The sequence below is a fragment of the Mastigoproctus giganteus genome, chromosome 7 (genome assembly GCF_048544385.1).
Source record: "Mastigoproctus giganteus isolate SK-2022 chromosome 7, ASM4854438v1, whole genome shotgun sequence".
Taxonomy (NCBI): domain Eukaryota; kingdom Metazoa; phylum Arthropoda; class Arachnida; order Uropygi; family Thelyphonidae; genus Mastigoproctus; species Mastigoproctus giganteus.
This window is the reverse complement of record NC_143581.1, coordinates 180,146,031-180,167,591: the sequence shown is the minus strand read 5'-3', so window position 1 is coordinate 180,167,591 and position 21,561 is coordinate 180,146,031. Positions and strand designations below refer to the sequence as shown.

Here is a 21,561-nt window from a genome sequence, read left to right as displayed (position 1 = left end):
CCCTTGCAATTATGTGTTTGTTTATTTCATCATCTTGAATACCCTGACTATAGCTCATTTGTAATGAAAGTTAAGTCTGTTTTAGTGTTACTGTACTTTTATCGCTTTGTGAAATGCAACTAAATAATCCAGATTTTTAAAAGCTTTTCAAAGTTATAAAATAGCTACTATTTATTTGGCCTTATTGAAATTGTGGGAAGTTAGGAATGACTTATGTAGGTTTTTAGCCAGCAGTATTTAATTGTCTAGTTAATGCAATAGTCTTATCACTCACAGCAGAAACTCTGCCTTCACAATGAGTTGTCCTAGTATTGCACTACAGTAGAAGCACTCTTTAAACATAAAACAGTAATTTATATAGCAGACATGTCATGCATATCAGCTGTTGTGCTAATTTCATTTTCAGTGATTGTTTTCTTATAATTGAACGAGACATGGCAAGTTCTTTGTATGCATAATTCAAAGTAAATAATAAGTATTCACTTCCAAAACTGCTCAATTAAAGTGTGACTGAAAAGTTTCAGCCATTAGCATTGCACCAACCAAGTAACATGCAGCAGTTATTTTGGAGAGGAACCAGTGAGGTCCTGTGCAGATGCTGCTGGGTTGAGAGCACAAAGTGTGAAAAGTACTTCTGTATTATTTCTAACCAGTGGTTGATTTTACTGTTATTTTTAGGGTTACTTTCACTGTAGTGTGCCTGTGCCCACCTGTTGAGCTGTGTGCTTCTGGAGAGATCAGTTGTGTTTGTTCTAAGCCATTTGCACCAGTAAAATTATTTATTCTAATTACAGTACATAATTTCATTAAATATTATATAAATTAATGAAATAGGAGCAAGAAAAGAAAGTTGTTTCTATGAAAACTTGGAAGTTGAACACCCTGGAAAACTTGATTGAAGCAAGTTGTTAAAAAAAAAATATATGTTGAATTAGATGTATGTTAGACAACTGTAAAAGATTTGTGGGGGCAAAATCTAGAAGAATTTTGCACTAGTTTGCGTCAAAGTGTTGTTTTTGCTCCACTTTTTAAAGAAACCAGAATTAAAGATTGTATCATTCTGCTGCTCAAAAAAAAAAAAGATTTAAGGTCATTTATTGACAGGGAAAAATTGATTGGAAAATAATGCTATAATATGGCCGAAACAAGTCTAGGTTATAAGATGTTACCTACAAAACAAAAGCGAAAAAAAAGCGCCTGCAGCAGTAGCAGGATACCAAAAATCCAAAGAGAATCATGGTAGCTGCTTGCAGCAATGAAACTGTAACTCACAAATTGTTGCTTTTTGTTGTTAGTAAATCAGCTAATCCTAGATCTTTTAAAAATTCAGATTCATCTTTACCAGTTTCATACTGCTCAGAGCATGGATAAATCCTGCATTATTCAAAGAATATGTATTTGTGTGGTTTTTTTTTTTAGGAATATTAGCAACTAAGGCCATATTGCTCCAGGGATATGCGGTGGTCATTCCCTGACCATTCTGCAACCTCCGTATTTGGGGGTCACGGGCTCGAACCTGGTCTAATCAAGAAGCATGTGCTACGCACTGATGCTCCTGCCCACCTGGCTACGGAGGCACCTGTGTGAATTTGTACTTTCTTGAAGAAAATAAACTTACCTAAAAAGGCCATTCACTTTCTGGATAATGCTTCTTCACATCCCAGTTATGAGATTTAAAAAGGGGAATATACACGCCATGTATTTTTACCACCGAATGTAACATCCTTGATTCAGTCTATGGATCAGGGAGTTCTAGAATGTTTAAAGATATGATTTAGGCAAAACGTTTTTGAGTTTGATTTGGGATAAAGTATGAAAGCCTGTTTTAGGACAAACTGGTCCCTCATTATATAGCAGGTGGCCTCTAGTGACAACATACAGACAAAAACCCTTGTGTAGTTGTTTCATGTGAGCTGCTGTGCAGTATACAGAATCAGAATTTTCAAAGTTCTAATATAGCTAAAGCTATCTGTTTTGTCTAAGTGTTATCACTGGGGTGGGGGGCTGTTAACCTGATGAGGAACCTTAAACATTCTGTCATAGCACTCTCGTCTTTTAAGTAATTGTCGGTCAACCTGAAAACAACTGGTTACAAAGGGAAGTTATGAAAATTAATCTCAACGCAGTTGATAATGCATTGATAATCCTTCTGACTCAAAAAAAAAAAAAAAAAAAAATCATCAAATGAAAGGACAAGATAATCCTGCAAATATCTTATTTTTCTGAGGCCATATGACTTTATCTGTATTATAATTTTGAATATCTCTTTTAGTGCTACCAGCTATTCAGTAAATTTTGTAACTTGGTGAGAACTGCTCTTGTGAATTACCCCTATGCGACTGGTCATAGAACTTTTTATGAGCTGGTGGCCAGTTTAACATCATTTCAGAACAGCTGAGAGCAAAAGAAATTGAAAATTATCAGTATACGTACAATTGGAAAAATGTGTGCCAGATTAAATCTCTTACTGATGTGTACATAAATAGATTTAATTCCACATTTCTCATTATAGATATTCTTTAGGAAAAAGCAGAAGAATAGTTAAGTAATAAATCTCTAGCACTACCATTTATTCATTATGAATGTTTACATTGCTAACAACTAACCTTATTTACAGATGTAAATAAGGTTAGTTGTTAGTGTTTAATATTCATTGAAAGGGGTTTTGGTAAAACTATTCAACCACTAGGTATACATCTTTAAAATCTGGTGCTTCTCAATCTCCAAGGTTGTTGGATTTTAAATGTATTTTAAAGAGTTTACTATATTTTGGGTAACTGCAGTGTCAGTGTCAAGCAATTACTCTTGAAAATTTGTTGTTGTTGCTATATGAAATCAGCAGCTAGAAATGTGGCACTGGTTGCCAGAAGAGTTATTGTCAGTAGGCCAGGGATGACAATTTACATCTAATAGCATGATTCAAATATTGGTCAATCAATTTAAAAATGCTGGGGGTATCCTAGCTATTATAAAAAAAAATCTTGAAGATGGCATCTCCATTTCTCCAGTAGGCATTGTGATGATGCAGATCTTACCATTGACTTGAAATTTACATGTCTTGCTTGTAAGATATCAATATGTCAGACACAGAACTTCAAATTTTGACAGTTGAGGGAAATGCCCAACATCAAGAGTAATATTAAATTGTATATTATTTACATGAGAAACATGCATTGCAAGTTTGATATTGACAGATATGCTGTTTGGGGAAGTTGGCTTTATGTGAATTTTACTGTTCTGGGGAACAGTAATCCCAAAATAACTCATACACTTGGTTGGAGTAGAACTAAAGTCAGCAGTGGAAGAAAGGGACTGGAAGTTACGATATGGTCAGGTATGAAGTTCTCCGATTATTGTAGACAGGTTGCAAGGAAGGCCCACGTGTCCTCTCGATGATTTATCGAACATTTGCCAGTAGGGATAAGGATGTCATAATTCCATTATATAATTATATAAGGCTATTGTTTAGACCACATTTGGAATACTGTGTTTAAGATTGGAGACTGCACCTAAAAAAAAAAAAGACATCAAGCTTCTTTAGAGGGTGCAAAGACAGGTAATTTGCCTGGTGAGACCATATGAGGAAAGACTTCAAATATATGGGTTGCATAGCTTGGAAACTAGGCACCTTAGAGGAGACTTGATTAAGGTGTTTAAGGCTCTGAGTGGCAAAAGTAAAATGAATGAGGATGTAATTTTCAGTTATAAATGATTCTAGAACTAGGAACTTCGAGTTACGGGGAGGAGAAGTTTAGACTGGCTTGCAGGAAGTTTCTTTTTTAGCCAGCAAGTTATAAATTACTGGAATAAGTTACCTACATGGGTGGTTGAGCTCAGGGAAATGCATAGGTTGTCTATTTCCTTTTGTTTTATTATTTATTAATTATTTAATTTTATTATTATTTTACTCCTTTTTTTTTTTTCTGGTTGGTTCAGCATAAGCCTTAGGGTTCCTTGCACCATATGGCCATTACTAATACTAATTTAATAATAAGCTGTGCAAACCATGGATATATTCAGCCTTTTCCACATAATAGCTGTTCCAAAGACCTGTTTTTAGTCCCCTCCTCACCTAGTGCCTAACTTTTACAGGTGGCGACTGGATCTTGAATAAACTTGTTAAAGCCTGGTATATGCCCAGCCTCAACAAGTATATGGGCTGATGTACGTAAGCCCGAGTTACGTAACTTTGGAACATATGTAAATTTTTTTGGTAAAATCGTAAAGATACTTTCTGTATAATTGTTAAGAGTGAAGTCTTATTACTTCAGGTATAAGTTTTTATTTTCGTTCCCATGCAAACTATGTTAGAAAATAACATGCGGCGTAACTAGAATCTAGGTAAATAACTAGAGTTAACATTTAATTTTCTGCTTTAAAATTCTGAAGAAATATTCGACAACCTGTGTTGGAGACGGGTGAACTGCATTGAAACACTTCAGAGAAGCCCCCCACAATGTTCAAGCCACGTGGACTGTGTCGTGATGCCCCGGGGAGGTGCAATGATTTACTAGGGGTGTTGTGGACGATGCAATACTTAGCATTAGTAGAGGCATATGATGCAAGAAAGCAAGCTTATACAGCATCAGCCAAAAAAAAAAAAAAAAAACCTCCCATTTCACTCCTCCATTCGTTCCAAATGCCTGACCAGCTCAGACTTAAATTTGTTATGGCTATCAACTTCCACAACAAAAGACGGAAGTTTTTCTCCCCAATCAACCACCCGCTGGCTAAAGGAAAATTTCCACACATCTATTCTACAACTGTCTTTCCTCAATTTGAATTTATGCCCCCTCAGGTTCTTAATCTGAGCAAGAGGAAGAATCCCATCAATTCAGCTTGCTCAACCCATTCAAGGCCTTATACACCTCAATCAGATCACCTTGCAGGTGCCTACTCTCCAAGTGCTTCAGTTTGCAGAACTTAAGCCTTTCTTGGTAAGAGCACCCCTTTGTTCCCCTCACCAATCTTGTTGTCCTTCTTTGTACTCGTTCTAGCAACTCTACATCCTTCCTGAAACGAGGCCTTCAGACCTGTACACAATACTCTAAGTGTGGTCTGACCATTGCCTTGTACAACGGAATAATCTCTGGGTGCACCCCTATTGTACAGCACCATCTTGTGGGGGGGGGGACTTGCTTGCTTGTCTTCAGAATGACTGAAAAAGATGTAGGTAAATAATGAAGTCTAAAATTTAATAAAGGAAGAAGAATGCTAAGTAGTCAAACTTTTTGAGTAGATGTCAAGTTTACTCATTTATACTTCATTCAATTCCGTTTATAGAAAGCCTTACATCATTTTATTTTTGAACAGAATTAGAACAGTGATATACTGTTTGTTCAATTGTTTATACATATGCTTACATTTAGCCGTTCATTCAAATGTTGTTTAATGTGCGGAAATTTGTCTTTAGCCAGCGGGTGGTTAATTGCTGGAACAGACTTCCATCTGTCGTTGTGGAAGTTGATAGGTTGAATAAATTTAAGGAGGAACTGGACAGGCATTTGGAGGGAATGGTGTGATTTTTTTTTTTTTTTTTTTTTTTTTTGGCTGATGCTGCATAAGCTTATACATTTGCTTTCTTGCATCACATGCCACTACTACTACTAATGTTAAAAGAAAATCATTCGTCTGATTTGCAAATCTCTTAATAAATATATGTAGAAAGATTATTTACTTCAAGTTAAGCTGCTGAATTAAAGAAATGCTTATTTTTTGCCTGATAAAACTGAGGATTCACTTTGCTAACTGTTAATTCTGTATGCATTGAAAATTGGCTTGCACTAAAATTCCTATTCCAAAACTATGGGAAGTACTAATTGGAATAAATGTGCTTAGAAATGTATTAATCCATATGTATTGCTTTGCATGCAAGAAAAAAAGGTTAGTTTCTACTGCGATGAACTGCTGCTTAATTACTCTGAATGATATGCATGAGATATAAAAGCATGTTTTAACTATATATTCATATTGCATGAAAATGAAAATAGGATGTATTTTTACTGTAACATTAATATATTTGAAATATATTTACATTCTTTTTATAGAAACATAAATATCTTATTTATAGAAGCAAATAAAATATAATTAAAAAATATTAACAAGGAAATTCAATGGAAACTTTGGTTCCTGGCCTGTGTCGTTGATAGCAGAATGCCATTTCAGCCAGACAAGGGAGGATAATCGTTAAATAAATATCTTTTCTTTATTATTGTATAGTTAAAAGGGGTGCAGGAAAAAAAAAATTATCCTCTAGAATCAAAGCAAAAGATTTATGACTGCACTAATGTGGTGCAAGGAAAATTAAAGCAGGATATATTATACAAACACGCCCAACAGACACTTATTTAGAGTTGTCTGGAGTACTATCTAATGATCAGATTGAAGTGAAATGTAGTGTACATATAGTCAAAAACATGGGAAAGAGAATAGCAAGGAAAAAATAGCCTACATGACTTCTGGCATTGAACACAATATTCTGGAGAGGAGTGTCTGAATACTTTGGATCATAGTGTACAGACCTACCAGCATTTTTTGTTTTCTTGGAGATTTTTGGGAATCTATCTTTTACGCATTTTTGGAAAGTTCACTTTTTATTTCCCATAGCTTAGATTTCATGGAATAGTTTACAGTAGCAGTTCCCAACCGGTGGTTCGTGAACCCCTGGAGGTGCCCGGAAGTGTTCCATGGGGTTCACTAAAAATTCTGTAATGGCATCTGCTTAGATTTACATAGGTATATTTTTTGTAAACTACAAAATATAACTAATAATAAACAATAAAGTAAAATAAAATTATATATAAAGTAAAGAATTGCCAATGAAAGAAACCACATCTCCCACAATTCTTTATAATTAGTTTACTATCTTACAGTGTATCGTGTTAAATAAATGTTTTCCGTACTAAATTTTTTTTTTAATTCTCAAAGACCATTGTTATGTATAGGTACTTAATAATAATTTTTATTATTGTGCAATATCACTTATAAAAACATAGTACTGGAAATATTTTATAATACAAATTCAGAACTATTATACGATTTCAGAGAATATTGGCTTAGTGGTTCGCGATAAAAATATTATGTTGAAAAGGGTTCACGAGTCAAAAAAGATTGGGAACCGCTGGGTTGCAGCAGTGGTTTTCAACCGGGGTGCCACATAATTTGGGTTTAAGTTATTTAAACTTATTTTTTATTTATTTATTTTTTAATTTATGTTTATTTCATTATAAAAAGGTGTACAGTATCTTTTTAATCTTTTGGTGATCTATAATTGATGTTTACTTAGTACCTCTATATAAAGAATAAAATTATTATATACTGTATATATATATATATATATATAATTTGTGTTATGAAATGTAATTTTTATAATTATATTATTGTAATAACTATGATATAACATATATTTTTTAATATTATATATATACACATACACACAGGAAGAGAATCGGATGTAACAGGCAGAAAATTGAGTAGGGGTGCTGTTATTAAAAAAAGTTTGAAAACCACTGGGTTACAGCAATGCCCAATAAACAGAATCAATAGTTTCTTAGTCCTCACAGCATGGAAGTGTTCAACATACAGTTTCGTCCAGCGAGTATGGACATTCTCTCATGGTAAAACTAAATTAAAATGTTATACATAAGAAAATTTAAAATGTCAGTCTACTTACCAGATGCAATTAAGTATGTGCTCACACCAACCAGATAGAAACTGAAATTCAAAAGCAAAGAGCCTTGCATATGATAAAGAGTTTAAGAAAGATGGCATCAGGATGATGTCACCCTACAAATGTCACAGAGAATATTCTAGTTACAAAATAAACAGATGATGATGTGACTGATGGCATCAGGGCAATGTCACCTTACAAATGTTATTGGAGAATATGCTAGTTACAAAATTAACAGATGAAGATATGATGTCATGAGGTTAATATAATCTTAAAACTATTGGCCAGGTGTTAGTCATTGATTCCAAGATTAACAGAGATTAAGAAAAAAGCTATTGTAAGTACAAGGGCTGTTCAATAAAGAATGATTATAATTTTTTTTTTCCCTCGCAACATTCCTTTATTAATCATCCATATTTCGACAGTTCTTTTCAAAGTAGTCTCCATTTGATGAAATGCACTTACCCCATTTCTGTTATTCTACAAAAACATGGTGGAAGCCATTTTTTGACGTGCATTTGAGAATTGCCTCCAATGTCTTTACAACTTCTTCTGATGACTGGAAATGTTTTCCTTGCTGCTGCTCCTTTAACTTTGATATAAAAAAAAAATTGCAGGATGCAAGGTTAGGGCTGTAGGGCTGACAAGGAACACATTTGACATTAATGGCTGGCTAGTTGATGACAGTATGAGTAATGTGAGGTCTTGCATTGTCATGATGCAGGATACACCCACCTGTGTGTAGTTGTGATCATTTGCAACAAGTGTGATCCCCCAAAGTGTGTAGTACAGTTCTGTAGTAAGGTCCCATAACAGTCGTATAATGTGGCACAACATGCTTGTAAACCATTCCTTGAATGTAAAAAAAAAAAAGAGATAACCTTTCCTGTAGAAGCCACAACTTTTGCTTTTTTCAGTGTTAGTGGTGATGTAGACTTCCAAAGCTTTGTTGCTTATTTTCTAAGCAAAATGATGAAGCCATGTCTCATCCATTATTATCACTTTGTGCAGAACCTCACTGTTTTCAATAACCATCCAATTGCAGCTCCTGACAAATGTCCATGCAAACTTGCTGTTGCTCAGGTGTGAGTAGTCTTGGAACCCAGTCTGCACAAACATTTATCATATACAAATAGTCATGGAGAATACCATGCTTGCTTCCTAACGATATTCCCAACATCTCTGCTGTTTGCCTTGCTATTATATGATGACCTTCTCTCACAATTACAGGAGCAGTTTTATGGTTTCTGTGGTGACAGCAGTGATTGGAGCTCCAGGACTCCTGATTTTTGTGATTGATTGAATCACATCCATCTTTAAACATTCTAAACCCCCTGTGAACTATATAGAAGTATAGATTTGCCATTTTTGGCTTTTAAGGAACTTGGATCTGATGATGATAGAAGTTTTGTTTTTTGGGGCAATTGGTCCTTTGTAAGTATAATTAGTAAAGCCCAAATAGGTTCATGATCTACTCAAAATGAGTCTCAGGTGGTCATTATTGATAAACTGTTTATTTGTGGACTTTGAATAGTCAAAAGGAACCTTCTGAAATATAAGCTGTGGAATGAGATTGGATATGACATTAAGGAGATATATCTTGTGAAGATGGCCAGGCTTCAAAATTCAGAAAATGGCAGTATTTGGCATTGATTACTTTGATGGTGACTGCTTTTAAAAACATAGCAGTGCTATCTTTCTGCCTTCCTGGGGTAAACTCCACCCCATATCCTGCCAAGGGAGCTATAACAGTGTTTTGCTGATCATGCTCAAACTATGTTCTGAAACATCAAGCTTACACTGTTGGAGTTAAATTGTGTTCCTTGAAAAAGAGAGATCAGTGTGAGATCATACCATTGTATTGCATTTCTTGAAATGGATCAGCATAGCTTGTTTTGCTTTGGGAAGTTTGGGTCAGAGCAGTGCAGAAACTTTCTCAGCTGTGATGATTGTTCTCAAGACAAAAATATTCTTAGAGGTGTTGTGATAATGCCACTGGCTCTGAGCCCAGAGGAATTTAATATGTCTGTGGCATGTTTTCTCACCCAAGCACTAGGCCTGTGCATCTTGTTTATGGGGACTTGGGGATAGTATTGTATTGTGAAAAGCCATCCTTGCAGCAATGCCTGCAGTCCTCACAGCACTTCATACTTATAAAATTTTCACAAACCAATATCTCAGCAGCTTAAGTTTGTGATTCTGTGCAGTGGCTAATATTGCACCTCAGCATATCTATCTTAAGTACTGATATCATAACTACTGGGTTTTCCTGGATGTTGAGTGTCTTGGCTGATAAGATATACACATTGATTGGTTATGATTCCTTGGCTGATAAGATATACACATTGATTGGTTATGATTCCTTGGCTGATAAGATATACACATTGATTGGTTATGATTCTTTGGCATTGATAAGGCCAAAGAATTTTGGCCTTGGTTGAGGACTGCATCTCAAATATGTTATTGATATTCAGTTTGACATGTGATGTGCTTGTATTGCTGTGGTTGATTCTCAGTGTTTTTCCATAACACTCAGAACAGAGGCATCTAACCTTTTACATTGCACTGATTTTGTGATTATTATTTTATTTATTTATATATTTTTATGATTCTATGTGATGGCTGATATCACAATGTGGCATATCTGCATTGTGCACAGATATCACAGAACACCAAATGTTGGATGGCATCCAGGAAAATTCAGAAGCTATGGTAGTTAATTTTAGTCTGATAAAATATGCACAGAGATTTGTTATGATTCCTCAGCATTGATAAGTTTCTGGTTAGTTGGAGGACCTGGAGTGTTCGCACTCTGATTCCCTTTTCCCTTCATCTGGTATGCCAATTGAGGATTGCATTTGAGATATGTTATCCATACTCATTTGGTCATGCAATGTACTTTTGCTGTTGTGGTCAATTCATGCTTTTTCACAATACTCAGAATATTAGAATCTAACCTTTTGCTTCATGCTGATTTCATGATTTAGGTTTGAGAGATGCTGCATTTCAAAGCTTCACGAAGTTCGTAAGGTAGGCATTGATAATACCTATCATAGGTGTTATTGACTTCAAAGCATTACTAAGAATGTACAAATGGAAATTGAGACGGCTTGTGTTTTTGGGTCTGTTCAGTCTATTAGGAAATGTTGATGTGAAAGGTGGATTCAGCATCTTGCTGTGTTTCTTCAACATATTTGGCATGTACCCCCCTATAGCTCTGGCATCTCTGTGGGAAGAGATGAATCTTCTAATTTCAGGTGTGGAATAGTGTTACTAGTGTAAGTAGTCACCAAGGCTGGCTGGTTGCTCTCTGCTTCTGAGATTGAGGTGTCTTGAGTCAAGCCAGATTTTTCAGGTGAGGTTAGTTTCACTGGGAAGACCTTTCGTCTGAAGATACAAATAAAGTGCACTTTTAGTAACTTAGACATTTTAAAAATTAGTGAATGCCTGAACATTTTCACACAGAAACGGACCACGTGAGCCATTACAGAATGTCAGACCTTCTGGCAAGCTTGACAAGTTTTGTTTTGGGCTGGATATTTCATAGCATATTGCTCATTTCACAAAGACAAATATTTGGAGTGGTAGGCAGGAAATTTTAGCATTGAACAGAATATTTTTTTCCAGTGGCATATGTGTACTGTTGTTAAAAGCAGGCACAAAAAGGAAAGGTTGATATTTGTGACCTACATATTCCATATCAGGGTCAAGTATTGCTAGTTTGGATAGTTGTCTGTAAGAAGATGAATTCAGCATTTGCCAGATGGAGAAAAATTCTAGTGTGTAGAGGTTTTCATTTTGTTGATTTTTTTTTTTTTTTTAAGAGTAATTCATGAGTTTTCATCAATTTTATTAATCTCTGGACTAGCAAGATATTTCTGATTGTGACTTTCATTATTTACACTGTGTGTTTAAGAGTAGAAAAGAGAAATTTGTGTTGTTTTTTTTCCTAAATGGCAAAGCAAAAAAAAAAAAAAGTTCCAAAACACTAAATGAAGCCCTGTATTAATCTGGCAACAGTGGCTTCTGGTCTGACAGGTCCCTTGATGAAATATCTGTTGTAAGTTAATCACTGTTTCAAGATTAGATTAGTGACTGCTATGCTGCCTAATTTTACGTATACAAGACTTATTTGAATAGTTTTGGAAGTGATATTATTGTTACTTTGAATTATATGTGAAAAGAGTCTGACAGGTAAGGCACCACCATTAGTAACACTGTGTTACTAATAGGTTTGCCTGGCCTGTCAGATCAGAAATTTTCTTTTTTATTTTGAAAAAAGGATTTTTAATCCTTGCCATTTTACTAGTGAATTGCAATAATTATTAAATATAGTTTTTTAATGAAAAAAACTGGAAATTGTAAAAATATTGTTTTTTTAACTATAAGAATATCAGTTGCCACATTTTTCTGTAGTAATAAAAAACTACAGAAGTAGTGTAAATGGCGTCAATTTAATTCTATCTTATATTGTGACTACCTTCACAATGAATTGCCATATATTGCACTAATCTGGGCTCGTTCAAACCATTCATGGCCTTATCACCTCAATCAGATCACCCTCCAGACCTGTATACAGCATTCAAGGTGTGGCTTGATCATTGCCAAGGGGATAATCACCTCCTTATCCCTGCTAGAAAAATTCCTGTATATCATTGACAAGACACCATGAGCTACTTTTGCCGACAATCTGAACTGCTCAGAAAACTTCATATCTGACTGCACAATTACCCCCAAGTCCTTTTCATTCTCTGCCACTGTCAATGTAGTACCACACAGTTGATACGTTACTCTGGGGTTACTGCTACCCATATGCAGTACTTTACATTTGTCAATGTTAAACTTCAGTTGCCACCTCTCAGCCCATCTGCTCAACTTTTCTAGATCCTGTTGCAGTAGCATACTGTCATTAGCGTCATTAACAACCCTGCCAACCTTTGTATCGTCTGCAAACTTAGACATTAAGCCTGATATCCTTCATCAATATCATTAATAAATAGAGAAAACAACAATGGACCCAACACTGAACCCTGGGGACTCCACTAATAATATTAGCCATTGAAGAGCAGTGTCCATTGATTTACACTATGTCTTCTCCCACTTAACCATCTGGTTAAGTGGGAGAAGACATAGTAATCTCGTAATCTGCCTTTATCCATAGCAGCAATTTGCCCCCAATGCCAACAACTCCAATTTGTACAGCAGTCTTCCATGTGCAACATTATCAAAAGATCCGAGTATATGATATCAAAATTATTCTTTGCATCCAGTTCCTTTGTGACTACATCATAGTATCCAATCAAATTGGTCAGGCAAGACTTCCTTTTCCCCTTAACAAACCCATGCTGTGTCTGAACTATAACTGAAGTCTTGTCTAGATGATCCTGCAGTGCTTCTTTGACCAGTCTCCATTAATTTCCCCAGAACAGAAGTTAAACTAATAGGTATGTAATTACTTGTCACCCTTTGATTCTCCTTTGTGAATTGGGGTCACATTTGCACATCCCCAGTCCATGGGTACCTCCCCTGAGTCCAAAGAAGCTCTCATAATTTTGGCTAATGGTTTGCTTACTTCCTTTGCCTGCCTCCTTTAATATAACTGGATAGATCCCATCCATCCCAGGTGCCTTTCTTATGTTTATCTTCAACAATTTCTGCTCCACTTTTCTCTCAGTTATTACAGAATTGTTTAGATCACTGCCAACATTTAATACACATCTGGCATTCCCCTCCATGAATAACTCCTCATGTGTAAATGTAGATGCAAAATACTCATTCAGTTTGCTAGCTACCTGAGCAGGATGATCAACAGTTGAACCATCGTTATCAAATGGACCATTCTGATTCATCCCCGTCCTTCTAGAGTTTACATAAGTAAAGATCTCGTTGCTGTTTTTCTATGCATCCTTTGCCAATGATTTCTCGTAATCTGCCTTTGCCTGCCTAACATCCTTTGTGACTTGGTTACAGACCAGCTTATATCTACCATAGGCTTCTGTGTTACCTGTTAATTTATATGTATGCCATGCATTTTTTTCTCTGCCACATGTCTAATTAGTTCATCTGACATCCATTTAGGCCTGAATCTTGAACAATATTTCTTAGTTGGTATGAAAAGCCTAGTAGCTTCCAAAATTATTTCTTTGAATGCTTCCCATTTTGAATTTGCTGTTGGTAACATCATCAGTTGGTCCCACCGTATAGAATTTAAATACTGTCTCAGACCACCGTAGTCACCTTTACGAAAGCAAAAACCCTTCCCTTTATCCCTGATGGTAGTTACTTCTTTGAGTAAATCCCACATCAACACACTGTGTTCACTGCCACCTAGTGGTTCCTATCTGCAGATTCTTAATGCATGAAGAATCACTACTGATAATGAGATCAAGAGTATTACTACCTATGGTTGACTCCTGAACATGCTGCTGTAGAAAACAATCATCCAATAAATCCACAAAAGCCTTGCTAGTGTGAGTGACCAATCCACAAGTTTCAATATCTGGGAAATTAAAATCCCCCATTATAAGACAATCTGATTTACTGGCCCACTCCATCTCTCCATTCAGTTGTTCATTATACTCATCCGCGTCATTAGGCTTATAACACACTCCTACTCTCAATTTTGCTTTGCCAATGTTTATCACACCAAACTGACTCAACTGTACTGTCCTCTCATATCAACTGGCTGCACTTCCTTAAATTTTATGTTTCTTCACTAATAGCATAACCCTTCTTATCCTGTCTATCCTTTGTGTACACATTGTACTCCCCAAATTCCAATTCTGCAATCCTTATATCTGTGTGATACAATGTCTCTGATATCCGAACAATATCTACCTTTCATGTTTTGACCAATACCTAAAATTCATCAGATTTATTTGCCAAACTCCTAGCGTTGGTCTACACACAAGTATACATGCACTTGTTCTTATTCTTAGCTACCCTAACACAGCCCATGTATTGACTTGTTTCTCAACAGTCTCTAAAATTCCCTGCACCTTGTTTTCCAGGCTGCTGCTCATTCCAATAGAAACAGTCCAAATATCAGTTTCACCTCTGCCAGTGAATACTGTTAATCTATTAGTCCGTGTATCCTTCCCAAACTAGCAGTTTTCCGACCCATCTTACACTGCCTTGATAGCATCAGCAAATATTCTTGCACCCTTTCTATTTAAGTATATCCCATCCCTTTAGGAGGAGTTTCGTGTTACCAAGCACAGACCGGGCTGAAAAAGTCTACCCCACGAGCCTTGCAAAATCTCTCCAGGACCGAATTGATTGGCAAGGCTCTCATCATATACTCCCTCCTATCGTGTCTGGGCAGAATTGCAGACACTTTTAAATTCAACCGTAACTCACAGTTTTTTTTCCAATATTGTCCTGTACTTGTTAAGTAATTCCACCATTCTTTTACTCTTAATATCATTAGTGGCAACATGTGCAACAATATCACCTTTTGTGCCCTTAAAAGATGATATCTAGTCTACAACGTCATCAACTTTTGTTCCTAGCAGACATACCCTGATGCTATTCATTTCTTTAGTTCCTATTCCTTGTTTATGCTCACATAGAATTCTTTTAATGTAATGGGTCACGACCTCCCCCCCCTAATGCAACACAAACTGGGTCCTGTATACAGATTTTCTGTAGTACTGTACCATTCAATTCTGGCAACAGCCTTGCTCAGTTTGAGTTTGACAATTCTAATACCTTGTTAGGTGATGCATTCTAGTGGAACTGAACTAACAGTCCAAATGAAGTTTGTAAACATTATTATTATTATTATAATTAGCCATATGGTGCAAGGAAGCCTGAGTCTTATGCTGCACCAGCCAAAAAAAAAATTCCTGAGTTACCCTGAGAGAGAGAGAGAGAGAGAGAGAGAGAGAGAGAGAGAGAGAGAGAGAGAGAGAGAGAGAGAGAGGAGAAGTAGAATGGAATCACCAAGAAGAGAAGAATGATGATATCCTGCTCAGGACCCTCGGTTTGTTTGCCAAGCCCATACTCACCAGATGTGAGCTAAATCTGTACCAGGGGAGCATATTGTGAAATCTATGCTTGCCACTTTCATGATTGACAATCCTCTGGGGCTATCAATCATGTCAGTCTGCTGTTTTGTAAAAATACAAAAGGGAATGTGCCTGTATAGAAATAATGGTGTAGTATTGTACATAATATGGTACAATAACAGCATATAAGTCATAGCAATTATCATTGAATGTATTGAAAAATATACATCTAAAGAACAATATTGTGTAATTTTATTTTTATTTCTGATAATTTTATTTTTATTTCTGTTTCAGAACCACACATACTACTTTTCCGAAGACCAATTCAAGGGAAAGCACCAAGTCAAGAAGATCAAGTTAAAGATGATCAAAATGAATGACTTTTAATCAATTAAATCATGCAGTATGTAAATAAATCACAGACTTACATTTTATGTTATTTTTATTTAAAAGATTTGTATATGTAAATTTTTTATGGTTTGAGTGATATGGATTTGTAACAGGGAAAAGTTGGTTTGAAAACTGCTGGCTTTTTTCTTCTGTAAATGTTTAATAACAGGTATTCTTGTAATCTGCTTTTCACTTTAATTTGAAAATTAATTGCTTCATATTGAATTTTACAAACATACATAAATGAAATACTAAAAAAACTGTAATCTATGTGATATATAAATACTAAGTAATAACCTTAAAAACCTAGGGTTTTTTCCCCCTTTTTTTGTCTGTTTAGAATTTTGTGTGTTTGATGTCTGAGTACACGTGCTATTGGGGTGGCCCTTCTGTATTACAATTTTAAATATATATAAAAATTTTCACTATTTTCCTAAATTAATTTACTTTTTCCCTTTATGACAGCATAATTATCAAATTATTTATCTACAAGAATTTATGGAAGTGTATATGAATATTTTATATAAAAATCGGCTATATATATTCTTATGCCAGTATTATTATATTCAGAGTGCATGAGAGATAAATTTAAAACTTAGTTTAGAAAGTAAAAATACTTTTGTCTGTTTGTAAAATACAAGTTTCTATTAAAAAAACAAAAAAAAAAAAAAAAAAAAAAAATTTCAAAGCATGGTTTTTTTGTATATTTACATAGTATTATATTGAAATCTTTCCATTTTTCTTTTATGTATCTTTGAATTAATCATTCACACAGGTAATACTTTACCAAAAAATACTTTTGTAAATTGATATAAACTACATTATGTTGGAGTGATCTCTTGGTGGATATCCATTGTATGAGTGTTTCAAAATTATTTACTAATAGAACTGTTACTAAAGTTTTATATATGATTACAGTACAACCTGTTCTAACATGCCATCTCACAATGTGTTTCAAGTTACATTCATGTTTATTTCATACGTTGTCTACCATAACATTCACAAATATTTTAAGTTATATGGATGAAAATCACATACTGCCATGTTACTTTTCTCACTAGCATCATTTCAGTTTATGGTTGTCTGTGACAACAATAAACTGAAATGGTGTGTGTGTGTGTGTTAGATACTGAAGTAAAAATGGAAGTTTCTCCATTCCAGAGACACCATCATATCGTGAAAATATAATGTGAACCCAATAATACATTGTTTTTTGGTAATTTGTTCCAACACCCTGGAAGTTGAAATTTCCTTCTTACTGCACTCTTTAATGGCCATATTATCAGTTTACACAATGTTGTATGTACACAAATTCAATACAGTAAATTTATGTCAAATAAGCACAACACAAAAAAATCACTTCAACCAAAGGATGCAAAAACAAAACATGCGGCTGACACATTTACAAATGCTGCTATTGGCTGAGGAAGGACCACATGGCCCAGTCAGAGACAATCATAAATTGAAATAAGTAGGTGCCATTTAACATGGTCATGATCACTGGTTAGTAGAATCAGCCACTTTAGAGAATCAAATTTCAAAAAACCAATTAAAATTATTAAAATGCACTTAATAAAATTGATCCTTATAACTGAACATCTTTGATATTTTTTCTAAAGCACATTTCTGGATGTCACTACCATAAAACAATTCACAGTTTCTGTTTTATTGGGCTTTTCTGTTAGTGCAAACTATTATAATTGTGTAGTAAACTCGATCTTATTGCATTTGCGATACCAATAGCTGGAATTCTGTGGGTTTTTACATTATTATGATGAAATGTGTTTCTCCTTCACTGAAATCTTCAATCATATAAAACACATAAATAAATTTTCAGAACCTTTTAAAAAAAACTTTGTAAACTTCATTACTTCCTTATTGTGTTAGTTGCAATTTGTGCATGACATTTCTTTGTTATTGATTGCATATCTTTTTTACTGTTTTAAATTTTATAACCCAAAAACAAAGTCAGTGAACTGAAATATCAATTATATAACAGTATTAATTAAGCTATGTAGGTAAGCGTAAATTTATATTTATTTTGCTAACCTGTGGAAAATATTCTTCTAATTTTCACGTATCATTTAACATTCCTCCTATTTTCGCTTATTAGAACCGCTTTAATAGAATTAAAATTCAATTTGCAAACGTGATTACAATGACCGGCGCTTGCCACATATTGTATAGTGAATGGTATTTTATTATGGAGAGTCCATCGTAAAGTGGGAGTCCACTGTATATGATATCAAAATTATTTTTTGCATTCAGTTCCTGTATTATAATATCCAGTCACATTGGTCAGACAAGACCATACCTTAACAAAATAATGCTGTGACTGCAGTATAAGTGCATTCCTGTCTAGATGATCCTGCATTACTTTTTTAACCAGAGACTCCATTATTTTCCTCAGAACAGAAGTTAAGCTAATGGGTCTGTAATTACTCATGTCACCCCTTTTGTGAATTTACACATCTACTTATTTATACATCTCCAGTTCATGGGGATCTCTTCTGAATTCAAAGATGATCTTCCATAATTACAGCTAAGGTTTTGCTACCTCCCTTAATATAATTGTACAGATCCTATCCATCCCAGGCACCTTTTTTATGTTGAGCTTTAACAGTTTGCCTTCCACATTCCTCTCAGTTATCACAAAATCGTATAGCTCCCTTTTAGATTCTGACAAACTTCTGGAATTTCCTTCAATAATGAACATTGTGCATGAATGTAGATGCATAATACTTATTCAGTTTGTGAGCAGCCTGGGCAGAATCATCAAACCATTGTTGTCAAGTAGACCAATGTGACAACTCCTTTTTTCTGCTGTTAATAGAAGTAAAAAAGTCTTTGTTGTGTTGCTTGGCATTCGATGGAAGAGACTTCTTGTAATCTGCCTTAGCTCTTAATCTCAATTGTGACTTGATTGCAGACAAGTTAATATATAAGCTTCTGTATCACCAGATAATTTATATGCATCCCATGCATTTTTCTTCTTAGCCACAGGTCTCAGTTCATCTGACATCCATTTAGGTCTAAGCCTGGAATGGTATTTCTTAGTTGATATAAAAAGCCTACTAGTATCTACAATTACTTCCCTGAATGCTTCCCGTTTAGCATTTGCTGCTGGCAATTTCATCATTAAATAGTCCCTCTGTATAGAATTTAAACTGAGACCACTGTAGTCATCCTTATGGAAGCAAAAGCCTTTCCTTTTACCCTTGACAGCAGTTATGTCCCACATCAGCACACTGCTACCTAATTCTTAATGCATGAAGAGTTGCTGCTGATAATCGGATCAATATTGCTTTTCTTACATGGTGCTATAGAAAACAGTCATCCAGTTAATTCACAAAAGTCTTGCTATTATGTGAATGACCAACCAACAATTTCTAGTCAATATCTGGATAGTTAAAAACCCCAATTATAAGACATTCTGGTTTACTGGCCCACTGTTTCTTTGTATAGGTGTTTGCTATACTCATCACTGTCATTAGGCCTATAACAATCTTCTACCCATTTTTGTTTTCCCAGTGCTTATGTCACGCCAAACTGACCCCACATTGTACTGGCCACTCTTGTTGGCTGGATACGCTGCCTTAGATTTAATGTTTTTAACTAAGAGCATGACCCTGGCCTGTCTGTCCATATGGTACTGGAAAAATTGCAACACAAACATGAAATGTTAAAACCTGTTTATGGTAATAAAATATTAAGTCATAGCAGCATATTTGAATGGTATTAGTAGTTTAAAGGTGGAATGAGGGTGTTTGTGATGACTCAAGAGATGGGTGGCTGTCAGCCTCTTTAAATGAGAACAGAGTTTGGGAAATTGTGGCAAAGAATCGGCATTTGACTCTCAGATTGATGGCTGATGAGTTGAATATGAATGAGACAATTTATCTAATTCTGTGTGAAGATTTAGAGAAAAGGTCTATGCAATTGTTTCTCACAGACAAGGAGAAGCAAATTGTCATTGTGCAAAGACTTCGTACTTGCAAGACAATCCTAATTTTTTCAACTGTATTGTCACTGGAGATGAGTGTTTCAGTACAACCCAGACAAGGCATCAGAGCATGCAGTACACTTCAAAATTGTTACCAAGGTCTAAAAATTTCATTTACAGACATTCGGGATCAAGATGCTGGTCATGTTTTTCAACACACTGTGTGATTCACAAGGAATTTTTGCCGAAAGGTGAGGAATATTAGTAATAGCCATAAGGTTCAAGGAAGCCTGAGGCTTATGCTGCACCAGCCAAAAAAAGTAAAATAATGATAAATTAAATTTAATAAAAGAAAAGGAAATAGACAACCTATGCATTTCCCTCCTCCCATAGGTAACTATCCAACTGACCTTTGAGTTTCCCAAACTGTCAGCCTCAACCACCCATGTAGGTAACTTATTTAAGTAATTTATAACTCAATGGCTAAAATAAAACTTCCTGCAATCCAGTCTAAGCTTCTAGCCCCTGGTTCTAGAATCATTTATAAATGAAAATTTCATCCTCATTCATTTTACTTTTTCTGCTCAGAGCATTAAACACCTCAATCAAGTCTCCTCTAAGGTGTCTAGTTTCCAAGCTGTGCAAGCCACATATCCGAAGTCTTTGCTCATATGAACACCATTTTGCCGATCTCAGCAGGTAAGTTACCTATCTTTGGACCCTTTCAAGAAGCCTGATGTCTTTTTTTTTTAGGTGCAGTCTCCATAATTGAACACAATATTCAAATCAATGCTGTGTTCTACATACAGGTGCTTCAAAGACAAGCATATTTCCTGAGTTACTGATTCTTGTTGCATGACAATGATCCCACCCATTCTGCACTAGGCAACATTCTGACAAAACATGCCATTGTACAGATCAACTATCCACTCTACTCTCCCAATCTGGCACCAGCAGACTACCTTCTCTTTCTCAAGGTGGTAGTCATGCACCCAGATTTCCGAGTGAAATTTTTCTTTTCCTTCTTTTTTTCCAAAAAAAACACTTTTTTTTAAGCTGCTCTAAATCTATAATTTTCAAATTCCCAAACTATTAATGTAATACAATGGGGCAAAAAGAAATTTTCCTTCTATCCCACTTCTCATTTCACCTACTCCAACACCCCCACCATCCTTTTGAAATACGGCAATGGGACATGCCCAGGCTATAAATGACAGCCTACGACATGTGTTCACCCTCCTTTGAAGAAGGTATTAATGAAAAGCCCCCATCAGGCTTTAGGACATCATCTGCCTTCTTACTTATGCATGAATTTAGGACAAAAGCTTGCTTTTATTCTTTCATCCTCCTACTAGATATATGCAATTTCAATACCATTCAAATTTACATCTCACTTGGATGCAGCTGTTCCTGAAAAAAATCTCAGGTAAGAAAATTTTTCTGCCTTAAAATTTAATATTCCAAAAATAGCCTATACTATCCTATTTGGTAAAAAATTCACAAAAGTTGATTTTAAATTCAAAATGAGAACACAGATCCACTACAAAGAA

At 35.2% G+C, this 21,561-nt stretch overlaps 1 protein-coding gene across 2 annotated transcripts in view; it reads left to right on the top strand.

The window, feature by feature from the left end:
- Positions 1-16,154, top strand: part of LOC150083369 (cyclin-dependent kinases regulatory subunit-like) — a 40,820-nt gene extending 24,666 nt beyond the window's left edge. Inside the window, exon 4 of one of the 2 annotated variants that reach the window (XM_090377221.1) lies at positions 15,973-16,154. In XM_090377221.1, the coding sequence (XP_090233347.1) occupies positions 15,973-16,058 (86 nt within the window). In that variant the 3' untranslated portion in view covers positions 16,059-16,154. The remainder of the gene's footprint in view (positions 1-15,972) is intronic. The other variant, XM_090377220.1, reaches the window with a different exon arrangement.
- Positions 16,155-21,561: the final 5,407 nt, after the last annotated feature.